General features: G+C 36.9%; 1 protein-coding gene across 2 annotated transcripts in view; it reads right to left on the bottom strand.

Moving 5' to 3' along the window:
• CCDC141 (coiled-coil domain containing 141) overlaps positions 1-20,693 on the bottom strand; it is a 127,590-nt gene that overhangs the window by 42,081 nt on the left and 64,816 nt on the right. For both annotated transcript variants that reach the window (XM_026668060.2, XM_087949666.1), the window contains 6 exons: positions 10,854-11,026; positions 8,550-8,691; positions 5,373-5,492; positions 4,132-4,323; positions 2,017-2,190; positions 1,257-1,436 (listed from right to left, as the gene is read on the bottom strand). In XM_026668060.2, the coding sequence (XP_026523845.2) occupies positions 1,257-1,436; positions 2,017-2,190; positions 4,132-4,323; positions 5,373-5,492; positions 8,550-8,691; positions 10,854-11,026 (981 nt within the window). The remainder of the gene's footprint in view (positions 1-1,256; positions 1,437-2,016; positions 2,191-4,131; positions 4,324-5,372; positions 5,493-8,549; positions 8,692-10,853; positions 11,027-20,693) is intronic.

Raw genomic sequence — 20,693 nt, 5'->3', positions numbered from 1 at the left:
CTAAATGCTACTAGCCGAATCCAAAATGGAACTGAAATTAGCATCAAAAACTAAAGGAGAAAAAGATGCTTGTAGGTGCTGTTTTAATCTTTCTCAGTTCCCAAATCTACATTTCATCTGACACAATACTATATATCCTGACATTTTAAGAACCCTTTTACTGAACTATCTTACAAAAAAAATTAGGCTGGAATAAGATTTGTTAACTTAAGAGAGTTCATTTAAATCTGCCAAGCTATCTTAAATACATCAACAAATAAAATGTAAGGGATTAAACGCTGTTCCAAAATTCCAGAGGAATTTAGAAGTTACAGGGGAAATGATTATTAGATACCATCAACAAGGCCTCATATTTTTTGATATAAAGCTATTTGCAAGGGTGTCTGAACTATGCTATCAAAATGCATTCTGACCAGGGGTGGGATTCAATTTTTTTAACAACTGGTTCTGTAGGTGTGGCTAGATGGGTGTGGCCATGTTACTGGGTGGACGTGGCTTCTTCTTTTTTTTTTTGCATCAAAAAGCGGAACACCCTCCACACACCCCTTTTTGCTTCCTGGGCCTTGGGGAAGCCTCCTGGGCGAAGCAGTAAGACAGCAAGGGGGATCCCAGCACAGCTGATTATCGGAACAGCTAATCATCATGAGGGGAAAAAAAAAAGAAATACCTTCAGTGACTGGGCGGGGAGAACACAGATGTCGGGCATGCACGCAATGTCGCTCATGCGTGGTAAGGACTGACTGGGTGGGGAGGGGTGGGGCGGGTGGAGAGGGGCAGGACCAGCCAGGGGCACGATTTGCCGGTTCTTCGAACTGCGCAGAATCATAACAACCAGTTCTATAGAACTGGTCCGAACTGGTAGAATCCCACCCCTGATTCTGACACACATAACAAAGAGCAGAGCTTTGATTATGTGGTTGACTCTTTGATCTCTTGTGATCATCTCTGGTGTTTGGGACATTCTTTGTATTTTGATTATCACACTACGTGTTTTATTTGCATGTACACTCCAGGAAGGATTTTGTAATGGGACTTCATGTTTCCCTAAAATTGCTAGAGGAAATTCTTTCTTTGAAAAACTCACTATTGTTAGGAAAAATGTCTAGACAGCTCAGCTCTTATGCTTACAAATCTCTTAAATATAGTGCAGAAGAATCAGACATGGCATTCTGATCTGCCCAAAACAAAATTAAAGCAAGTGGCAATTCCATTTTACCAAAGAAAGTAGGAATAAATGTTATATAGATTTCACTTACATTTTTAAATTGCTCATTAAATTTTCCACATTGTTGCTTGATTGATTGCACTTGATTCATATTAAGTGTCCATCCTGCCCAAAGCTCGGTTAATTCTTCTTTTTCTTTATTCAGAATGTCAAGAGTGCATTCTGTTACTCGAACAACATTTTCCACATTCATTATTAGATTGTTATTCACCTGTTCCAGACAGAATGTATAATTTTTTTTCTGACAGGGACAGAAATCAAACTATTTTGGCATCTTTATGATGGCATCAAGAAGGAGCAGAGATTCCTTTCAGCTCCACCTCATGCAATTCTATATGTTTTCCTAGAAGTCAGACTAAATGTATGTGTAAATGTATGCATCTGACTCCCTTTTTTTTCTTTACTGAAAAGGAAGTGCCTGATTTTAAAAACCACCATGCAAAAATAATGGGGCTTTAATACTTCCTCCCAGGACCTTTGGTTCTTAAAATCCACACATTATTTGGGAATAAAGAGAAAAGTCCAACCTTTCATTGGTGTCTGTACAAATGTTAAACAGGATGCTTGAGAGAAGATTTGTCTCCTTGAATTATGTATAACATGATCCCACTCCAGATGGGGTTACCATGTGGTATTTCAATATATACCCTAAATGACTTGCTTAGCTTTACCTTAGAAGGTATATCTAATTATACTCACTATTGTTTATCCCAAACATACAGGTTTAGTTCAGAAAGAATGTGGGAAAATAAACACAGTCGATATCTATAAATCATCAGAAATTGTCTCACCATCTTTACTAAATTTAAAAAGTCATGACCCATATTTTGAGTGGAAATAATCTTCTTCAAAACTATATGCCACTGGGCATCAGCTGATTGTAGCAAGGCCTCATTTTTAGCTTCAATGTCTTCTGCAGGCTCACTTCTATAGAATTCTTTCAGCTTCTGGGCATCATTTCCAACCTAAAGGGATAGAAATTAATCAACCTGTCTATTCCCTTCTGAACATTTATAATGGACATTCTTTAGGTTATTGAGTTGCACCTACAGAATCCTTGAAATTGTTCCCTGCGATAAATAAGGCTTCAAAACAGCTAAGGTAAGAACTTAGTAATTTTAAAAAATGGTTAAATATATTGCAATTAAAATTAGAAAACCTGAAAGGATACCTTTCTAAAATTATTCTGTTTCTCTAAGAGGTTTTAGACGGTCTTTTATTCTTGTTAAATATGAGGCACTTCACCATTTGCTCTGGAAATTGCATTACTGAAGCAGGGAGTGAAAACCTTTAATCTTCTGCTGTAGTTTTATCACTTTCAGCACCCTAAACTATTATCCCTACTGTCTGGTTGTAATGAGCACTGAAATCCAGCAACATCGAAAGAGTCACAAATTCCATTCCTGTTTTGTAAGAAGGTGTTTGTTAGGAATAACATAGGTTACCTAACGTAGTTTGGGTAAAATAATATATATAGACTATAATAGTGAGTTTAAGTGTGTGTCACTTTAACTGCAAAGCATGTAATTTTGGGTGCGGCTGTAAATTGCCATAAGAGGGAGCAAGAGAACCTGATTGATTGCTGGCTTACTGGATTGCTTGCTGACGGTGATGGATTGATGGTGTGATAACTGCGTGTTCTCTGCTGTTGCTGAAGGAAGAAAGGAGGTTTTACTTCTTCATATCTCTACTGCGAAGAGATATATTACTGAACTGATATTTGTAAGTTTAATGACCTCTTTTTCGACACTGGACTTTGCAACTGATTAATCCCCGGACGGACTGAACTAGTGTATGATATATGGACTGTTTGACTATGCTAAAAATCTTACTGGAATAAACTATTTAACTAGCACTGTGTATCTGTTTTACTGAGTGTAAGCTACAAAAACGTTTGTCTCACATATTTGCCTGCCTGCCTGACTGCCGTGCAGGTTCTGCTAGGGTGTATATCCCTAACAGTGTTAGTAAAGGCACACTTTCAGTGACTTTTGCTAGATGAGTACTGCGCTGGATGATGTTTAAAAATAACTACGAGATAATTATTTGGGACAATAGTTCGACGCTTTTAGTATTGCCCCCTTTGAGAAGCAAGTTAGGAGGAAATTATATGCTCCATCAGTGGTCCCCAACCTTTCTGTCTCAGCAGACCAGTGGAAATGACAGCGGTGGCAGTGGGAGAGAGATAGGATGGTTTTGCATACACACGCACACCACTTTCACAAATGAAGCTTCACGCGCACACTCACCCACCACTTCCACAGCCCGGTTCCAAATGGGCTGCGGCCTGGCTGCGGAGTTGGGGACTCCTGTGCAAGATCACTTGAGCAATTTAACCTTTTTTACAATTACCCTTTATCTTTAATTCAATTTTTAATCTAATTCTATCTAATGAAGAGGAACTAAAATATGCTACAACATTCTTCCAACATATACTTTTTATCTATGAATGGACTCCCGCAAGCTTTATAGGAGACCATTTTCTCCCATCCCAGTGAGCACTGCAACAGCCACCACAAAAAAATAATGATCAATTCATTGCATCAGCCAGAAGACTGCTAGTCATTTCTTTATGTCAAAATAACATGGAAGTATCTGCAATTTTCTCAATCAGTTTTTGCTATCAAGTTTGACACACATCAATACCAAGCAGGGATTGGTGCAACATTATTCTGAACATTATTTCCTTATATCCAGTGGCCTAGAGGAGGAGCTCTTGCCTCACAATCAGGAGGCTTGTGAGTTTGATCCTAGGTAGAGGCTAATAATTGGAATAGATTCTCCTGCTTGAGCAGGGGGTTGGTCCAAGGTCCTTTCCCAACTCTGTTATGAGTATGTCTAAATATGTCACCAAATGTAGGTATCTTTTTGATCATAATTTTTCCCCACAAAATATGTTTAAGTACCTCATCTGATGACTTTAAGAAGGCTACATATGGCTTCAGGATTTTGAGTTTTAAGGAAAGATTTCTGTTCAGTGCTGCCAGTTCTTCATTTAAAAGCTTAGTTTTGTTTGAAAAAACTGCTATTTCAGTGGTTTCTAGTTCTTCCATTTCCTTACAAATTCTTACAGCCAATTCTAGTTCATTAGCCATCTCCTACAATGTATAACAGAGAAAAATAAGTACATTAACATTTTGAAAATTAAATAATTTCCTCATCTATTGGTTATCAAACACATATGAGTATTATATTACACAATGTTTATCAGTATATCTTATTATGGTTTACACACTAAAGCTAAACTTATTCTTTCCTCCCCTCAAAAAAAGAGTTCTCAGACTTTTTATACCACCACCCCCATTTCCAAAAGAATGTATAATTTCCCTTTCTCGTGAATAAAATGATTCAATTGTGGCAAGAATTATGTAAAAATAATGTTTATCTTTAATAATTAAATGTTAATGTATGGATCATGGGAGTTCAGAAAATTTGCAACTGCCTGCCACACAGAAAAAGTGAGAGCAAAGCCAGTTGCATCAGAAAAAGTGAGAAGCAAAGTTGGACATGATTTTTGATCATGCTCTAACTTTGCCCGTACAAGATTGATCAATTTTAAAAAAAGAAGAAAAAGAAATTGTGGCTTTCTGATAAGCTGTTTATTGAGCCCTGGCCAACAGTTTGAAAAGCCCACAAAGCCCTTTTAGGATCCTACAAAAAGTTTGGAAGATCTTTTAGAACAATTGGGGGTATAGGACCAAGAGTGCTAATTAGTACAGGAAGGCTCTGTGAAGGATTGATGCCATGTGAAATGTCAACAGTCAACAGGAGTATCCATGGGGATGAAGGCAGGAGTAAAAAAAAAGTCAAGATGATGGCCATGACCGTATAATTGAAGTCATACTTCTCTTCCATTTGTTACATGTGTAACATGCATAAAAATGTGGAGCATTTCAATTGTGTGGTTGCAGCCTTGGCTCCCCCACCCCTTCTGTAAACATCCTTGATGCTTGCTGATTTTATGCAAAGAAAATATTTCCATACTGAATATATTATTTTTGGTGTAATATGTTTAAAATTAACCCAAATAAAAGCATAGTGGTAGTACTGAACTAACAGTTTTTGAAAAATTGTAAGAAAACCCCATAGTATGAACATGTGATTTAATCATTTAAAATGATATTAAAACAAATGCATCAGATCTGACCTTGGTTTGATTCGCCAGCTCTAAATATTTTTTCAGGACTTCTTCTGATTCAGGAGCAGATGATCCAGGATTTACTGCAGCTGAGAGTACTGGACCAATGTTTTGAATCTTTGTTGATGCCTTTATATTTAAACAGATATTAACAGCAGCTGAAAACTGTGTATTTCAACAGTAGGGAATTGTAAAGTGAGACAGCTTTCAAGAACACAATTCCCTTAATATTTTTAAAATAATATAGTCTTATGAGTGTGCTATCTTTTTCCTTAAGTTTCTCTAATTAGTATTCTGATGTATAATATTTGCTATATTATTTGTCAGGAGGAAGCAATTTGTACAGTTATGAAGGTGAGTAATATTCCACAATGGCTCATCTTCTTGGAAAGCTGTCTTCCTTTTTATATATATATATAAAATTCATTTAAAATTCTCTAATATGATTTTAGATATAATATACACACATACATACATACATACACACACATACACACACACAAATTGTGACAAAATTGTATTCAGTTGCATTTGTGGCATATTGGCAATTGGCAGGGAATTCTGAATGTGCTGTGGTAAGACTGAAGCTGGTTATCTAATTTGTGAATATGGGTCAGTTTGGTCACAACTATATTGTATTTTGTATTATTTTTATATTTCACATTTCTGAACTACCCATTCCCTTCAAAGAAGGAGGTGTATGGAAGACTGTGCTATATAGTGTAAGAAGAACTAACAAATGGAAAAGGAAATAAAGTAGATATGATGTACATCTGTAGAGATAAGGAAATGAATAAGGATGTAACATTAAAATGAAAATGTTCTGATCTTGTGGAGTGGTATTGATGAATGCATGCAGAAAAGGAATGTAACACATGAATGAAATAGATTCAAGTGAAGGTCAGAAAGTATTAACTTGTGTCATCTAGATTGTTGTGAATGCATATGAATGTATGAACATTAGTGGTAGTTAGATAGTATGCACTAGTAAATGATAATTGAAAAATCCAATATGAGTTTGTTGAGAAAAATACTATAATATTCTGAATTAATGTAGTCAACAACAACAAAAATTCTACTAGATGACATGAATTGATGGGTAGGAATAAGACAAGAGAGCAAAGAAAAGGTGAGTGGAACATTTAGAAACCCAAGGATAAAATAAGAATGGTACAGTTTGACAGGTATGTGCCTATCAGTATCCATTTCAAATACATAGTCTAGATATGTAGATAAATCTGCTTGCCAAAATACATGGCAAAGGAATTTAAATCTGAAAGCATGATTGAACATTTATGATGAAAGATAATGTGAACTGAATACAAAAGTAAGTGATCAGCATGAACAAGGTACAAGAAGGGCAGGTCATGTAGAATGAAAGAAGATAAAATTGCAAAACAAACAATTTGAAGGTCAAAGGGAAATGGAAAAAAATCTAGAAGATCATGACTGGATGGAATTATTGAGTTACTGAAAATGAGAGTGAATGGCAGTGTAAAGAACAAAAGGCAAGGAGGGAACACTGTGTGGATGTTGCCTAAGGACAGGTGTGTAAGCAAGGGTAGAAAATATGGAAAGATATAGATAACTGCATTAGTATAGTCAAATTTGACCTTTGTCTCTTTTTCTTAAACCACGCCTTCAGTTGTTATTTTTTACTTAATATTTCTTAATCCTTTTCTATTGCTTATTTCAAAAGCCTGTGCTAACAAATGCTAGAGTTGATCTGAGCATCAAATTTTATTTTGTGAGATTAATTAGGGAATACTACAAGGCAGAGGTGGGCAATGAATTTTCCCAAGGGGACACATGAGAAACTGGGATTGTTGTGGAGGACCGAACCAATGTTACCTGATTTGATGTCCTCAAACTCTTCACCTCAACTCCTCAGGCGAGGGGCAAGCAGTGCACAGGCACAGAAAAATGGTTTCTCTGCTTGTCCTCTTATGGCTGCCAGCCAACCAAAGGAGCACATTGTTACTGTGCAGAACTGTACCTGATTCAGTGGTGAAATGCTACAGGTTCAACCCAGTTGGCCAAACTGTCGAACCGGTAGTAAAAAAAAAAAAAGCTCCGACGATCAGCTGAGAGGATAAAGAAGAGAAAAGCACATGAATAGCTCTCCCACCCACCCCTGCATTTTTCACTTCTTTATCCTCTCAGCTGATTGGCGCAGCAGAGCCTCAGCTGGTGTTTGGAAAGCTGCGGGCGCGCTAGGTGCGTGATCACCAAACAGGTAGGGAAACTGGTAGAATCCCACCACTGACCTGACTCAACTTCTTCTCCTGCACTCTGCAGCATGTTTATTTACATTTGATTTCTAATTTCTAATTGATCTCACATGGGCCACACAGGGACAGCCAAAGGTCTAGACGTGGTCCCAGGGGCCATAAAATACCCAGATCTGCTTTAAGGTTAGCGTCAGATTGAGTGGTCTTAGTGCTATCAATTAAGTAAAAATCCTGCCTACTATATGCTCTGAGGGCAGTTTTTAAGACATTCTATTTGAGATCATTGATCAAGAAAAGCAGAATACAATGTCTTTGTTCTCTGTTGGTGATGGCTTGCAACCAATGGCAGAACTCATTCTGATATGGTTAACTTAATACTGTTTTAATGGGCCTGCTAATATCAGGTTTTTTGGTGCTTAAACTACTGTATAATCAACCAATTTTTATTCCTCCGACAAAAGCAATATTTTGCCAGTCATGAATAGAGATGATGAAGAGTAGCTTTCTTATCATCCTATCAGGTATGGGGGGGTGGGGGATGAAACCATTGAGTTGGAAGTATTGAGGGAGGGAGGGAAAAGCCTTCCTGCTTTAACCCTATCCAATTCCATTCCCTTTTGAAGTACAGCTGCTCCTTTTGAGATTTGTCTACACTGAAAAGAAGAATTGGCCTTGGAGGGGGTGAGGAAGAGTGAATTTGACTTGTCCAACCTCAGAAGATGAAATCATGTAAATTTATTTTTTTACTGGTAATTCAAGGCAGTGAACATATCCAACCCACTTTCTTATATTGCTGGAAACCTTTCCATTGCGCGTATGCTAGTGATAGAAAAAGAATTAAAATTATGTATGTGTAGGTTTATTGAGAACTTGAAGTAGGTTTATACACATCTTTTAATATATCATTTTAGTATTCTGAATATATTATTGCTATGCATATATCAGGAAGATATACCTTCTTTAGGTAATCTTCTAAGGAAGTGGCTAGGTGTTCCTTGTTTGAGGTAAATTCTCCATGATCAGGAAACTGTCTGATCAGCTGATCTACTTTCTTCTCAATGTAGTCCATTCTTTCCTGAATCCCAATCATCCAAGAACTGAAAGTGTAATAAAACCATGGTTAATGCTGGCTGGTAAATGAAAGTATGATGTTATCTATGGTGTGTGTTCTAATGCTTTATATTGTAATTATTTATGGTTGCTCTATTTTCAAAAAGCCTGATGATAATAAAAGGAATGCATAGCAAGAGAGCTTAGGATATACCATTTGGTTCCAGTTCTTATTTCCCATCTTTACCTCAGGTAGACCTCAAGTTATATCTGTAATGGAATCCAAAATTCATCAGATCTGATTTTTCTGCTTTTTTTTTTTTTTGCAGAAACATGAACTAAATATGGTGGTCATGAAGTGAATCCATTTTAGCCAAAAAGCATTTTTTTTTCACTGGAAACCTGAAGTAAATGACAGAAACTGGCAAAAACCATCAAAAAGTGGGGTCACATGACCCCTGGGTGTTGCAAGTGGCTGTACAGTTGAGCTGGTTGCCAAGTGCCCAAAATGTGATCATGTAATCAGGCAGGAACGGTCACGTAACTTTAAAATTAGGTTGATTTGAGGGGTCCACTTAACCTTGAACAGTTGCTAAGTGATCGATTATAAGTCGAATCGTACATAAGTACATAATTAGCATTGCCTAACACTCTAAGAACATTAAGTATATTTAATATAGTATGCCACTTAAACGGTTTTATCAAAATTAGATCCTAAGTTAAAATGCACTTTTAAAAAAAATCTGTAACTTCTTCTATTTCTGATCCAAATTTTAGCTGTAAAGTGTTTTTACAGACAATTCACGGTGAATATTCCCCCTGTGAGTTTTAAGACTAGCACTTATTCTAAAAATGTTGTTTCAAACAAAAATTAGCACACAGTCATGTGGCAAAGAACCAACAAACATGCTAAATATTTGAGCTCCAGGGTGCTGATTTATAATAATGCAAAGATGCAAGATTGTTCTCTTCAAACCGCTTATCACATACAATTAGAATAAGAAAATTGCACTTAAGGAACAAATTGTTACCTTCAGTTAATTCATAACAGAAATTTTCTCTGGCAAAGCATTGTGAAATTAAATAGCAATACAAACTCCATTAAAATATTAATAGTGAACATGAAAATCATTTGAGTGCCTAAAAAAGAATTGCATTCTCAGTTGGAACTTTATTAGATCTGAAAGCCCCTGTTCAGAATAAAAGTATGGTTGTGAAAGCTGAACTGGAAAAAAAAATCACTTACTGCCCCCCAACCCCCACCCCAAATGAGGATTGGTGGAAATAGTCTGGACTGGTAATGGGCAGAATTTTCTTCCTTTAATACAGAACAGGATAACCATAAGTACCTTAACTAATATAATTGAAAACCAGCTGTTCCTTTATTTCCATTGTACTGATGTACAACTTAATATAATTTTCATTTAAAACAATCCTATTTTCTATCAGGACAATTTCCATTTACTATAATGATACTGGGAGAAGAACAAGATCAAAGTTTTCCTTCTTTGCCATATAGATGGTCCTGCTTATATAACTTTATTTATTTATTTATTGATTGATTGATTGATAACAGCATCCATGTTTATGTGACAATTTCCAGTCATTTATGCTGGCTCCAATACTGCTTGTCATAACAATGTCTATGACATGGAAATGAAGGCTTGGAGTCATAACAAGGCTTGGAGTCTTCACCATTACTTGTCCTGGCTTTAGAACATCTAGAAAAGAAATCAGTTTGATGGGCTTTGAGAGACGCCTAACAAAATTCTGTAGAGTCACTTGGGATCCAAACCTATCATAAATGGATTTGGAAGAGGGCGATTACAATTAAGAAAAAAATAAAGAGTCTAGAGGCAATTCTAGCCACTCTGAAACTCAACCAACAAAGTGAGAAATCCCAACCTAAACAAAAAGACTACACCCAAATTGAACACAATTGGGAGGAAAGAGCTTCTTAAAAATGATCCCATATATGAACCTACAGAAGAAAACTAATACACCCAAATTGAACACAATAGGAAACAAACAGTTTCCATAAAAATGATCCTATGTATGAACTTAGAAACCCAGATTTGAATGTCTCTATTTTAAGACTGCATTTCAATACCATTTAACCACTGGAAGAATCCTAATTTTCCAATAGGGATTCTCACATCTATACATTTTATAAAGTATGTGGAGCTCTCCAGTTACAAATTATACTTACCTGTGAGCATCTTGTTTGCTAAGTAAGGCTTGTCCCTTCTGAAGAGCATCATCTGATCCATTTTTAATTTCTTTTTGTAGTTCCTCATGTTTTATTGCCAAAATGGGCAAGTTGAAAACTTTAGATTCAAAAAGCTTAAGGGAAGCCTCTACATTTTCAAGTATATCATATGCCTGTCAAATAAAAAACAGTTTGAAAAAGTTATAAAAAAAGCATGGTGACTGCCAGCTACGATTAAGACAATTGTTTGAAAAACTTTCAATAAACCATTTTTCATCTCTATGACATTGTAGAAAGAGTATATAATGCATCATTCTTTGGTTGCATTCTTATTTGGTTGACATAGTGGAATAGAATAGAATAGAATAGAATAGAATAGAATAGAATAGAATAGAATAGAATAGAACAGAACAGAACATTGGCTAAGTGTGATTGGACACATAAGGGATTTGTTTCTGTTGCATAAGCTCTCAGTGTATATACAAACAATATAATCATCAGATACCAATAGGAGAAGGTAATAGAAAAGATGAGAAGGATAATAGTAATATAGCCATACTAAAGGGTTAAATATCCTTAGACATAAAGCATACTGTAGGAATTAGGTGTTCTGCAGTGATGGCACATGAGGAAAAAACTCTCTCTGTGTTTTAGCATGCAATGCCCTGTAGTGGCAACCTTAGGGGAGGAGTTGAAACAGTTTACATCTAGGATATGAGGGGTCTGTAGATATTTTCTCAGCCCTCTTTCTGACACATTCAGTATACCGGTCCTCAGTTGAAGGCAGGCTGGTTGCAACTGTTTTTTCTGCAGTCCTAACTATCCATTGAAGTCTGTCTCTGTTTTGCTTGGTTGCTGTACCAAATCAAACAAGTACGATATTAATGTGAATTTTGACAAAAATAAATTCTACAAGATTTTTTAATTCCCCCTTTTTCTGAAGTCTCCATGCCACCTTTTCTTTATTAATCCAGATTATTCTCCCTACCAATAACAGCAGATCTGGGGAAAACAATCTTATCTCGCTTTAAACTAGTGGAAAATTTATATCAGATCACAAGTCCCCTGTTCACAGATGCATTTTATTGGTTCTAATCAGAGGTGGTATTCAGCAGGTTCTGACCAGTTATAGAGAACCAGTAACGGAAATTTTGAGTAGTTCGGAGAACCGGCAAATACCACCTCTGACTGGAGACTTTACAGTATCCTTCCCCTGCCACGCCACCAAACCACGTCCACAGAACCAGTAGTTTAAAAAAATGAATCCCACCACTGCTTCTAATCCATTCTGTTTTTCTTATATTATAAAATCAATTCTTGTCATGTAAGAGCTCTACATGTGTGATATTTTAATTTCTGCAATGTGTGCCAGTGATCTTTGTAATTTAATTTCAGCTTTGATATAATTGGATTTGCTTTTTCAAACTGGACATTTCTTGCCATAAACGTGAAAAGTGAAGTTTAGATAGCAGCAGGAAAAGACTCTTTGAGAAAATATCAACTATCTATCAATTTTATGCTATAGATTTTTATAACATCTCTAAGGATCTGGTTTTAAGTCAGAAAAATACAGTCCCGGGTGATATTTTATCCAGTTCATGGGCAAACTCTATATTTTTCTCAAACATCTCCCTAGATCTTTTTCCCACAGAGTGGCCAGTCAGTTATCTCAGAAAAGTGTATGATGGTATCATTTTATTAGCCTTTTCAAGTAAATTCTAAAGAGAGTTGTCATAATAAGTGCCTATTTGATGCCTTATGCTGTTGTGGGAAGCCCCCCGCCCAAGAATGAAATATTTTGTGGAATATTAAGAGAGGCAGAATATTATCTTTTCCCCAAGGAATAATGGAGAAAAAATTTAACAAAGGCTGAAAGCAGCCCTGTCATAGGAAAACAGCCTCAAGCAGAAAAAAAAACCTGGTCTTTTGTAATGGAGATTTTGTATCCGTTCAGAAAGACTGGGCCAACCTATTCATAAACAAAACTCTTTCCGCCACAAGTTCCCCTAGAAGCTGGAGCTGATGGAATAAAGAATTTACATTCCCCCATCCAAATTCTAAGGACAGGACAGGACCTTTAGGACATAATAGGATTTACCCACCACTATTAGAATAGCAAAAGACACAAGGCTCACTACATTGCACAACCCCCTGGAACATCTCGATCACTAAACCCCAGAACTCTATAAAAACCCATTCACTGACTCATCCATTTTGTCAGCCATCCCAGAAACATGGGTTGTCACTGACATTTCTGGAAACGAAATAAACAGAGACCTTTTTTTTCCTTGTAGCCAGCCTCCATTTTATTTCCAGCGCCTTTCTCCCGGCTTGGAACTGGACGGGATTTTTCTTCCTACACTGTATTGATTCCAAAATTCATGACTACTTGAATGAAAACAATCCATACTGTTAGGAATGTAAGTCACCTAACAGTTGGGTTGGAAAATATATATAAACCAGGATAGACATTTTAATACTGTCTCTTTAAGAAATGCTAAAATTGTAATTGGGTGTGGTTCCTCAAATGGCCATAAGATGGAGCCAGAAACCTGGGTTGTTCTGTTCTGTTGTTGCTGAGAGTGTTGCCGTTCCTGCATTTCCCTATTGACTGTTACTGATCCTCGTTATTCTTGGATTTGATGTGAGTCTATTACTGAACTGTTTTTGATACTGGACTTTGATTTGGATTATCCCTGAACTGAAAACTGACTGCTTTAACCGGGAATGACTTGGACTGTTTGTTGAACTTTGCTTAACCATTTTACTGGAAGTAAAAACCTACATTTTACTATGCAGTGTATCTGTGTGCTGGTTGTTTGTTATTCTTCACCACTCTCACTACGTCTCCCTGTGTGCGCTCATTTTCCTAACGGGGAATTACCTCAACACATACTATTGGATTCTCTCCAATACTTTTCCTACTCAAAACTAAAACACCCATCACACATTGCCAGATGAACAATAGGTTGATAGATGTTAAGAACTCTTTATTATTGCCAATTTGATTATGTTGTTCCATATTATGCTGATGAGAGATATACTGAAATTTTTGAAAATGCTATGATCTTGAAGTAGAAACAGTAGACTTGTCATATGAACAAAAAATTCCCTGCTGAGATCTAAATTTTCTAGATCAATTATGTAAAATAATAGACTTATAGCTAATTTTAAGGTCTTTTTAGCAATTGTAATTTTTTCTATCACTATTTCAGAGTACTGGAGAATAATCCCCTCATTAACATGGTCAATGCTAAGGGATGCTCCAAATTAAATTCAGAATATCTGGAAATTCTAGCACTAGCCTTCTCAATACTCTCAGAAGTAATATTTTTAGTCTTACTCAAAATAACCTCTTCTTTGAGTGAAGTGGGAGAGACAACTATATTGAATAAATTTTCATTCCTACTGTTAATTGAATGCATTGGTTGTTAACATAAAAGAACAAAAACTGATTTGGATAATTTAAATTAGTTATCTCAAAGCCTTGTAAAAAAAAACAACCTGAAGATTAATTAATTTTCCAAAATCCCAGCAAGGATTATTCATTATCTGTATCTGCTAATGTAATTCTAAACAAAACAAAACATGAACTCTTTCTTATAATTAAGCTATTCAAATTCTAGCCACACAATGAGATTGCTTTGATAATCGATGTTTTTAAACATGTGGCAAAAGAATAAACACAGTGTATGTATTTCTCTCTTTGTGTGTGTATCTCTCTTCTGTGTATGTATGTATGTATGTATGTGTGTGAGAGTGTTTGTATAAGTATATGTGGGTGGATGGATGGATGGATGGATGGATGGATGGATGGATAGATAGATAGATAGATAGATAGATAGATAGATAGATAGATCGTGTCTTTACAATGTTTGAATGTTTCCATGTAATTCATCTGTTCTCTTGCCTTAACTGTAGCTGTAGAAGTCCCCCAAGACGCTGCAGCAAATAGGAAGAGGAAGGACTTAAGAGAGAAGTATGGAATGAGACCAAATGTGGGAGAGTTATGTCTAAAATTCAGGGGTGAAATTCCCACCTAGACCCACCTCGGGAAAGGTGGTAGGGACTATTTGAATCAATAAAAAATCACCCCTGGTTGCTATTACTATTATACCAAGTATACCAAGCCACTACTACAGCCACGGCCACAGAGCCTGTAGGGAAAATTTTTGAATTTCACCCCTGCTAAGATTGTTATATAATAGAGTTTGTGATGTTTGTAAGCCAAAGTTCTTCAACCTCTCTGGCTTTGTGGACCGGCAGGAAGGGGGGAGAAGGGATGGTTCTGTGTGAGCAGCAGGCAAATGAATGGTTCAAGGCCCAATAGTGGGCCGCGGTCCAGGGATTGGGTACCCCTGCTGTAAGCTATTTTAACGTTCATCTGTGGAGACATTCATTTAAATGGTTAACAATTCACCATCTAGTTATACACATACTTCAATCACACAAAACTGTCTGAAGTACATGAGGGTTAAGATAGATAAATTACATAGATACAATAAATAAAAACAGCATTTTACCACCATACAACCAACTGTAAACTTACAATTATGTTGTTCAAAACATTTTTTGAAAAATAAATGTGGCTCATTATTTTTGCCTTTTCATTATTTGTTTATGGATCAAACTCTTTGGTGGAGAAGTAAGTTTATTGGGCTGTTGGTTTATTTATGCTAGAATCTGAGGCACTCTCATTAAAAGAACTCCATGTTGCTTTGCTCAAAAGATTTTGATATACAGTATTACACAGTTCCAAGGAATGGCTTCAAATCAACCATTTAAACTTGTTTCTGAATTTCCTATACATACAGTAGTCCTCTTAGATTATTATACTTGAATCTAAAGTGCCAAACTACTTAGTTTATGAGATAACCCAAGATCAGTTCAGTCTTTGTAAACAGCAATGGCTCATGCCCCATATTTCCTAATTGTACCACAACTAACTGTAATGATCTACTACATATTGACTTTACAGAAGATAACGTAGAAAAGGTACTACATAACCTAAAACCATCCCTATCTATTGGCCCCGATGGATTATGTGCATATTTCTTTAAAAAGCTCTCCTCTGCCATAGCGGAACCCCTAAGCATTATATATGAGATATCATTCAGAACCAGCTTCTTACTGAACCTGTGGTCCTTAGCTACGGTCATCCCTATCTTCAAAAAAGGTGACCCCAGCCTAGTTGAAAACTACAGACCAATCTCACTGTGTTGTGTCACATGCAAAGTCATGGAATCAATCATTAACCAATTCATCACCCTCCACTTAGACTCAAACAACCTACTCTCCAAAAAAACAATTTGGTTTCAGGAAAAAATTGTCCTGCAATCTTCAACTTCTACACTGCAAAAACATATGGACTACTCTACTTGACCAGGGTAAAGCTATAGACACAATTTACATAGACTTCTGCAAAGCCTTTGATTCAGTGGTACATGACAAACTACTGTTAAAACTAAACTCTTACGGCATTTCCAGATCCCTCCATAAGTGGATTGCTGTGTTCCTGTCAAACAGGCAACAAATAGTAAAAATAGGGAGCGCTATATCAAACCTTGTTCCAGTTAACAGCAGTGTCCCCCAAGGCAGCGTTCTAGGACCCACACTTTTTATACTCTATATCAATGACCTTTGTGATCACCTTAAAAGCAACTGCGTCCTCTTCGCAGATGACATAAACTATTCAACACCACCGACAATGCTACTGTCCTTCAAAGTGACCTTGATTATGTGTCTGAATGGTCAAACAATTGGCAACTCCAAATCTCAACTAACAAATGCTCTGTCCTACACATTGGTAAAAAAAATCATTGCAGATATGACCTCGTTGATGATCCTCACTCTGTCAAAGACCTTGGAGTGCTCATATCAAATGACCTAAGCACCAGAGCTCACTGTAACAGCATTGCCAAAAAGGCATTAAGAGTTGTAAATCTAATCTTACGAAGCTTCTCCTCCAGAAATATTGAATTGCTAACCAGAGAATACAAAACTTTTGCTAGACCAATACTCGAATACAGCTCATCAGTCTGGAATCTGTACTGTATATCAGACATTAATACAATTGAGCAAGTCCAGAAGTATTTCATGAGAAGAGTACTACATTCCTCTGCTCACAGCAGAATACCCTACATCACCTAAATATCATTCAGGCTTGAGATTTTGGGCTTGGACAATCTTGAACTATGCCGCCTACAGTTGGACTTAAGAGTACCACACAAAATTATTTGCTACAATGTCCTACCAGTCAATGACTACTTCAGCTTCAATCGCAACAAAAGCACACAACAGATACAAACTCAATATAAACTGCTTCAACTAGATTGCAGAAAGTACAACTTCAGCAACGGAGTGGTCAATGCCTGGAATGCACAACCTGATTCTGTTGTTACATCCTCTAACACCCCCCCTCCTTTAACCTCAAACTATCCACTATTGACCTCACCCCATTCCTAAGAGGTCTGTAAGGGGCGTGCATAAGTGCCCAATCATGTCTACTGTCCCTGTCCTACTGTCCCCGTTTATTCGTACCTATTTCCTGTATTCTTACTCATGTTTATATTTATACCTATTATCTTGTAAGCGATTGACAAATCAAATAAATAAAAAAATAAAATAAAATGTGCTAGAAAACAGATTCTGCATGGCAGATTTTAATAGCCAAATATTGATTCAGGCATGTAGTGCTTCATCAAGAATTGTATTGCTTAAATGCAAACTCAACCTTCAAATGATAATCAGCCACTATTCCCTACCATCTCCTCCTTGGATAAACCAAGCACAGATATTGTTGACTCCATAGAACAAGCAACGTCATTGATTATGAGACGCGATGATGCAGTGGTTAGAGTGCAGTACTGCAGGCTACTTTTGCTGCCTGCTGGCTGCCTGCAGTAGTTCAAATCTCAGCAGGCTCAAGGTTGACTCAGCCTTCTATCCTTCCGAGGTGGATAAAATTAGGACCCAAATTGTTGGGGGTAATATGCTGACTGTGTAAACCTTTTAGAGAGGGCTGTAAAGCATGTAAAGCAGTATATAAGTGTTGGTGTTATTGTTATTCTTACCCTGAGGCAGCTTTGTTTGACACTTATTTCAGTTGTTGCCATTCTCTGTGCACCAGCTTATATTTTTGCTCATTTTGTATCTCGTTATGAAGCGGTTACGGATCATGAACAACATTTGTGGGTCACCTAGCTTTAACATTTTTCCTATGTGACATTAAGCATATCTGTGCTTCTAAAGAGCAAGAGAAATTTCAGTTCACAAAGTGTGAAGGGAGGGGAACTGGAAAAAGGAATTTGCTAAGGTTTTAACTGCACATCATCCTACCTCACAAGGGCTTCAAAGCAGACACCTGCTAAATTGCTTCTTTCTCGGCACATTTGTACCAACCATCTTGGTCTGTGAAAGTGGATGATTCAGCTGTCGCAGGACCATCAAAAATAGCGGGTCCAAAAGAAACATTAAGCTGATGCCACATGTTTAGTTAAATGACGGTTTGAAAGTAGGGACTTGGTACTCCCTGATAACAATTTGGGTGGTGATAAAACTTCAGCCAATATATAAAAGCATGTGTGACCTTATCTTCTGGAGCATTTCTGAGTCTTTATTTGAATTATGGTAGCGTTTTAATTAAAATGTCAAGCATCTTAAAAAGGTTCCATCTCAGCTGAGCCGCAGTGATGTGGCAATCCCTTCTACTTCAGACTGTACAACTGCTGCATCTCACAGTACAGAGACTCTTTCACCACAGAATGCTGGAGAAGAGACAGCAGCTTAGTGGAAAAGCTGGAAGCCCTGAAGTTACCTTCATACAGAGAATGATAGCTAGATATGGCAGATTTATTAGAATACCTTCTAGAATTCATGAAGTAGTTTTGGGTTCTCTCTCTCTCTCTCTCTCTCCTTCCCTCCCTCCCTCCATATGTGTGTGTGTGAGAGAGAGAGGGGGGGAGAGAGAATTGGCTTATCATTGTTTCTATGTACAAAAGGAACAACATAATGACTTGTGGTAAACAGAAATTGGAAGGACTTGGGAGAAAAGCTTGAAAGAGTATGTGAGTGCTGTGACTAAAACTGTTGTGTAATAAATAGTTTTAAATTACAACAGTCTGGAATCTGTACTAAGAATCCCTAAGGAAGAACATAGCACCTCCCATGGCTATGCTATTCACTTCAGCTTTCTTCTTTTCAATTTAGAGTAACGTAGTTAAACTTTGGACTTCAAAAAGCTATTTAACTACAACTTTCAACATACATGACTTATTGGCCATGTTGGGTGGGCTGGAGATAGGTTCAACAGCATCAGGACTTCCACTTCTGATTTAGGGAATATCTTATGTCATAAAACTAACACGGGCATTAAGATCTTCAAAAAGAATCCAGTTCCCATTGTCTTCTTTATTTACAGTAAACCAGCAGATGGAACCTAGTGGAACTAAAATTCCCAAACGAATCCCAATTATTACAAATTTTATTGGTAAGTGGAAGATGGAACCTTTGCATCTGTTTGGTCCTTTGGGCTTCTGGAAAGGGCATATTAAACATGAGCTGCTTTTGTGGCTTGACATCTTAATTATCAGTTAGCTCCATAATCCATCTACATATTGCAATCCCTTTCCTTCAACCACTCCTTCTAATATTGGAGCACCAAAATGTGGACTATAGCACCAACTATCTGGCATCAGAAGTTCTTACAAGAGAACTCATTTTTTTCTCGGAATTGTCCTTGAATCTTTTCCATCTCTTTTTGTCCTTACCATCTGGAAAGTACAGCTGCCATAACCAAAAGAGACTACCATAAATACCTCCTGTATATCCCTAATACATTGACATTTTAAAGGAATTAATTATAAACTTTTTGAGCACCAATCATAGCTGAGTAGCACAGAATAAACAAAATACTAATTTGGGCTCTGCACCACATATTTTTTTAAAAGATCTAATTATTTTGGAACGTTTTATAATTCTAATGAGGCTCTCAGAACATGTTTTTTATATTAAAAAAAACATTTTAAGGAATGGCTAACTACCTATTCTGATGCTAAACTAAGAGTTTGGAGTGATATGATATTTTTTTTTTGATCCCCAGAACTGGACCAGCCAAGTTTTCTTCATTTTGGCAGAATTATTTTAGGCAGATAAGAAGATATTTTATTGCTAGCAGGAGTCCAGAATCCTTACTATAAAACATATAAATTGGAGCTCTATCAGTAGCTCACCATTGTGCCTACTCTACATGTTCTGTTTCCATGAAGGCACTTCCATGCATGCTTACATAAAATCATGCATGGTATGCTTTCCATTTCACACAGGCCACACATCATCTCACCACGTTCATGTAGAAATAATGGGAGATTGGAATGATTTATCATTAATTGTTTTCATCTGACTTATCACTATTTTTGTGAGGTACATAACGTTTTACAAAGCTCCTGGGGGCATCATTCATGACTTCTTCCATGTGGTTTGAAGAAGGCAACTTCAATTACCAACCAACCAGAAGTCCTATGCCTCTCTTGGGGTTTAGCTAACATGATTTACAGTGAAGCAACACCATTCCTCGCTTTGTCTTTCTCTCTCTCTGCATATCTCTATCATTCAAAGTTAGACCATACTTGTGTAATTCCACCCCATTCACCTTTACTAAACTGATTAATATCTATTGAACAGTGATGCATCTCCAATTACATATTAAGTTATTTCACTTCTACTGCACTGACGTCTAGAAAGCTTTGGGATAGTATGGTTTCTCCTAGATGATATCATCCCATCTCCTTGGTCAAACCCATCTTCTCTACTCCCAGTTGAGGATTCAGTTTCACTTTTCTT

Source organism: Notechis scutatus, chromosome 1, assembly GCF_049901735.1.
Source record: "Notechis scutatus isolate UNSWTSFEM ecotype Mainland chromosome 1, rNotScu1.2, whole genome shotgun sequence".
Classification (NCBI taxonomy): Eukaryota; Metazoa; Chordata; class Lepidosauria; order Squamata; family Elapidae; genus Notechis; species Notechis scutatus.
The sequence above is the reverse complement of the archived record's forward strand: the minus strand, read 5'-3'. Positions and strand labels throughout refer to the sequence as shown.